General features: G+C 48.0%; 1 protein-coding gene across 1 annotated transcript; it reads left to right on the top strand.

The window, feature by feature from the left end:
- Positions 1-317: 317 nt before the first annotated feature.
- Positions 318-4,074, top strand: LOC120709986 (plastidic ATP/ADP-transporter-like). Its single transcript, XM_039995618.1, has 5 exons — positions 318-1,180; positions 1,996-2,265; positions 2,347-2,490; positions 2,589-2,936; positions 3,450-4,074. Exons 1-5 carry the CDS (start codon positions 431-433, stop codon positions 3,804-3,806), a joined length of 1,869 nt encoding a protein of 622 aa, XP_039851552.1. The 5' UTR covers positions 318-430; the 3' UTR covers positions 3,807-4,074.
- Positions 4,075-4,421: the final 347 nt, after the last annotated feature.

Here is a 4,421-nt window from a genome sequence, read left to right as displayed (position 1 = left end):
TTTGTACTACTATTCCGGTTTTGAACAGTGTCACCGGTTTTTTGAAACCCTGTTGGGAAGTCGTAAACAAACGGGCGACCGGTGCGAGAGCAGGGGCGGCGGGTGCCCGGGCCACGCTGCCGCTGCCGGGTGCTGACTCGAACCCGCGTCGGGCGGCGCCCGGGTGCTGGCTGTCCCGTCCCGTTCCGTTCCGTTCCGCCCCCACCAACCCCGCGCCCGCCCCCCGCATCGACCGCCGGGATCGTTTCTGGCCCGCAGACAGACGGCCGATCGGATCGCCATGCGCGATCGTTTTTAAGAATGCGCGCCGCGACCTCCACTCCGCTACCCCTACCCTGCCCTGCTTTCTTCCTCCGGGAATTCGCGTCTCGGGGTTCGGACCAGCCACCCGCCGGAGCCGGAGAGACCGGCCGGCAGAGGCACGGCGCCCATGGAGTCGCGCGCCCTCCTCCACGCCAGGCCCGCCGCGCTCCCTCCCCGCGCCGGCCTGCGCCTCCCGCTCCCGCCCCCGCGCGCCGCCGCGGCAAGTAAGCCCGCCGCCCTCCACTCCCCGCTCCTCGCGTCCAGGGGCCCCTTCCTGCCGCGCCGCGATGCGGTCCTGGGTCACGGGTTCCTCAAGAGGAGGGGCGGCGCGCCGCAGGCTGCCGCGGCCGCGGCCGCGGCGGTCGTGCCGGCGCCGCAGCCGGAAGGGGCCGCCAGAAAGTTCCTCGGCATCGACGTGAAGACGCTCAAGAAGATCGTGCCGCTGGGCCTCATGTTCTTCTGCATCCTCTTCAACTACACCATCCTGCGGGACACCAAGGACGTGCTCGTCGTCACCGCCAAGGGGAGCAGCGCCGAGATCATCCCCTTCCTCAAGACCTGGGTCAACCTGCCCATGGCCATCGGCTTCATGCTGCTCTACACCAAGCTCTCCAACGTCCTCTCCAGGGAGGCGCTCTTCTACACCGTCATCTTCCCCTTCATCGCCTTCTTCGGCGCCTTCGCCTTCGTGCTCTACCCGCTCAGGGATGCCATCCACCCCACCGCGCTCGCCGACAAGCTCCTCGCCGCGCTCGGCCCCAGCTTCCTTGGCCCCGTCGCGATATTGAGGATCTGGAGCTTCTGCCTCTTCTATGTTATGGCCGAGCTCTGGGGCAGCGTCGTCATCTCGGTCCTCTTCTGGGGATTCGCCAATCAGGTACGTAGTCTCAAGTTCTGATTACTGGGTCAATCTTGGCAACCTTCTCTGTTTTTAGTCAAAATCCGTCTCATTACCAATTAATAATAATTATTTGACCACATAGTTTGGTTATTGGAGTACAAAAGACACAAAGGGGAAACTTGTCTCTGTCAGGATGGTTTAGGCAGCTAATGGTTTGTTCTTGAGATAATAACTTGTCTCTGTCAGGATGGCTTAGGCAGATATAATAGGTAGGTAATAAGAGCAACATTCGTTGGGTTTGAAATTGGTAGGCCCTTCATTGTAGCTTCGCGCGTTTTTAATGGAGAACTTTTAGGCTAAAAATCTAGGTGCCTGTTGCTTTCTTTTATGAATGTACTTTTGCCTCCATTATTGCTTCCTTCCTTGATCTAAATGACGTTTGAGCTATTGTCAATCTTCAATGGGTTGTGGATGTCTATTACATCGAACAACTTGGCCGGATATGATTCGTGCTTTACAACTCCTTTCTAAAGAAATATTTATTGGTGTACGCTTTCACGAATCTAATATGTCTTTGTCTTACGGCTACTTTTGTAGCCATAAAGGAATGGCCCGAACTGGCTATATCCATCCATTATTTATTTGATGCCATTTCTTTTTGACGAGGGATACAACAAGGGTTGCCTCATTGGGACATCATGACAAAGAGAAATGCATAGTGAAAAAGGCTTAAAACAAAAAACGAAAATCAAGACAGGCTAAGCTTGATTACATAAACGCTTGTTGAACTCCTCATCAAATGTTGGCCCTTTAGGCTCCAACTTGGTCTGATAAATATGTTTTTTCCCCAGATTACCACAGTTGATGAAGCAAAAGAATTCTACCCTCTATTTGGTCTTGGGGCTAATATTGCCCTTATCTTCTCTGGGCGTACTGTGAAGTATTTCTCAAATTTGCGCAAGACATTAGGTCCTGGAATTGATGGTTGGGAGGTATCTTTGAAAGGAATGATGAGCATAGTGGTACTTCTTGGACTCGTCATAACTTCCATCTATTGGGGAGTGAACAAGTTTGTTTTGAATGATCCTTCACTTCCAAAGTCTGATCGTAAGAAGAAAAAGGTCAGTAGCTGTGGTTTATCGTGCTTCTGTTTTTTCTTTCTACTGCTACTCAAAATAATCTAATAATGATATATTGAACAGGAGAAGCCTAAGCTTGGCATGAAAGAGAGCCTGAAGATTCTGCTCTCCTCGAGGTATGTGAGGGATCTAGCTACCTTAGTGGTTGCTTATGGCATTAGTATCAATCTTGTGGAAGTTACATGGAAATCAAAGCTCAAGGCACAGGTAATCTTTTTCAACTATCTACTCATCTTTTCAGATTGTCTTGTTCCTATGGTGTTTTATATTGATTAATCAGTAACACTTTCCCTTTCACCTGGCAGTTCCCCAGTCCAAATGAATACTCATCTTTCATGGGTGATTTCTCGACCGCAACTGGAATTGCAACTTTCACAATGATGCTGTTGGGCCGATTTATACTCCGAAAATTTGGCTGGGGCGTGGCTGCAATGATCACCCCCACAGTTCTGCTGCTGACTGGTGTTGGTTTCTTCTCTCTGATTTTGTTTGGACAGCCACTGACTCCTATGCTTGCCACGATGGGTATGACCCCCCTACTGGCAGCAGTTTATGTGGGTGCCATGCAGAATATATTTAGCAAGAGTGCAAAGTACAGTTTATTTGACCCATGCAAGGAAATGGCCTATATTCCTTTGGATGAAGATATGAAGGTTTGTTCATCGTTCCATATCCAGTTTCTTACTTGCTATTACTTGGTGTAAAGTACTTTCAACAAATGTTTGTATTCATTGCTGATGTTTTGTTCTCTTGTTATGGTTATTACATTTTAATTAAATTTGTTAAGTTCTTTTTCAATTTGAAAATGGGACCAGGCTTCTGTGGGCACCAACAAATTTAAATGATAAAAGCTTTATATTGCCTAGTCATTAAGTTATGCACAGCTGTTTGTTAGTCTTTTCCAATTTTCTAATGATGCATATGGTCACATACACTTTATTAAACCCTGTCAAATCTCATATGTAACTGTAACTTCTTTTGTCCTGTAGCTGTAGAATGACATTGATTTTTCACTTAGCAAGGATCATGCCTTTTGTCCTTGATTTGTCTATAATGTCTTGTCCTTGAACTTAGAATCATGTGTGGCTGGATCAATGATTCTTGATGGCCTACAGTCTGCACCACTGTTATAACGTGCAAGCCAACTGAGTTCCCTCTGTCTGCAGGTTAAAGGAAAGGCAGCCATTGATGTTGTTTGCAACCCACTGGGCAAGTCCGGTGGTGCACTGATCCAACAATTCATGATCCTGACATTCGGTTCCTTGGCAAACTCAACTCCATATCTCGGCGGCATACTGATGGTCACTGTTCTCGCGTGGCTAGGCGCAGCAAGCTCATTGGACAAGCAATTCTCGAGCTTGGCTAAGGAAGACCTTAAGAAGGAGAAGGCTGCCCAAGAGAAAGTGGAACCCTCTCTGCTCAAGGCACCTGCGGAGGGCACTGACGTACTGGTGGTGCAAACAAATGGATCTCTAAAGGGTGAAACCGAGAGCACGCCATCAAACTCCTCGCCAATTCAATAGCTTCATTGCGTTAAAACGTAGGTAGGAGTGATCACAGGGAGCTGAAATAAGGTACATCAAATAATCCACGATTCTCAAGTTTGTACCAGTCAGCAGCTTCGAGCTGGCAGCAGTAAGTTTTCTTTGTAATGTGAGCAGATTTTGACAGCCGGTGATGAATCCTTTCTGGAGATGCCGCGCTTTGTGCAAATGTCAAATGCATAGATTTCTTGTGTGTCGCTAAAGTTGTAGAACTCCCTTTCCAAATTTAGTGGGGAATCTTGGATCATTTTCCTCCGTTTCCAAATCTGTGCACTCCCTGACAAAATTATTTGAGTTTCATGCAGGTTACAGCAATTTAGTAGGTTAGCTTCCACTAATGCTGTCAAACTAAAGCAGTCTTGGCAGGATAGATCTTTCTAACAACCTATTCGAAGGGACAATCAGAGAATAGATCACGATGATCCAAATCTAATGTTGCTTGATTTCTCTAGCATCACATATTAGGTCCTATTCTGACACAAATTGGTATACTTAGGGCATCAGCAGTGGCGATTCGATTCGTCAAGGAGAGAGAAGGCCATGTAGATGCAAAATCGAATCATCAAGAAGTCTGACTCTTTCTTCTCCAGTGGT

The sequence above is a fragment of the Panicum virgatum genome, chromosome 5K (assembly GCF_016808335.1).
Source record: "Panicum virgatum strain AP13 chromosome 5K, P.virgatum_v5, whole genome shotgun sequence".
Classification (NCBI taxonomy): domain Eukaryota; kingdom Viridiplantae; phylum Streptophyta; class Magnoliopsida; order Poales; family Poaceae; genus Panicum; species Panicum virgatum.
Note: the sequence above shows the minus strand (reverse complement) of the source record. Positions and strands in the feature narration are given on the sequence as shown.

What these genes read in the sequence shown, in the direction of transcription:
- LOC120709986 (XM_039995618.1), top strand. Translation starts at nt 431, where the DNA reads ATGGAGTCGCGCGCCCTCCTCCACGCCAGGCCCGCCGCGCTCCCTCCC. An exon ending in AATCAAAGCTCAAGGCACAG is followed by an intron (nt 2,491 to 2,588) that starts GTAATCTTTTTC and finishes TTCACCTGGCAG; the next exon opens with TTCCCCAGTCCAAATGAATA. An exon ending in CTTTGGATGAAGATATGAAG is followed by an intron (nt 2,937 to 3,449) that starts GTTTGTTCATCG and finishes CTCTGTCTGCAG; the next exon opens with GTTAAAGGAAAGGCAGCCAT.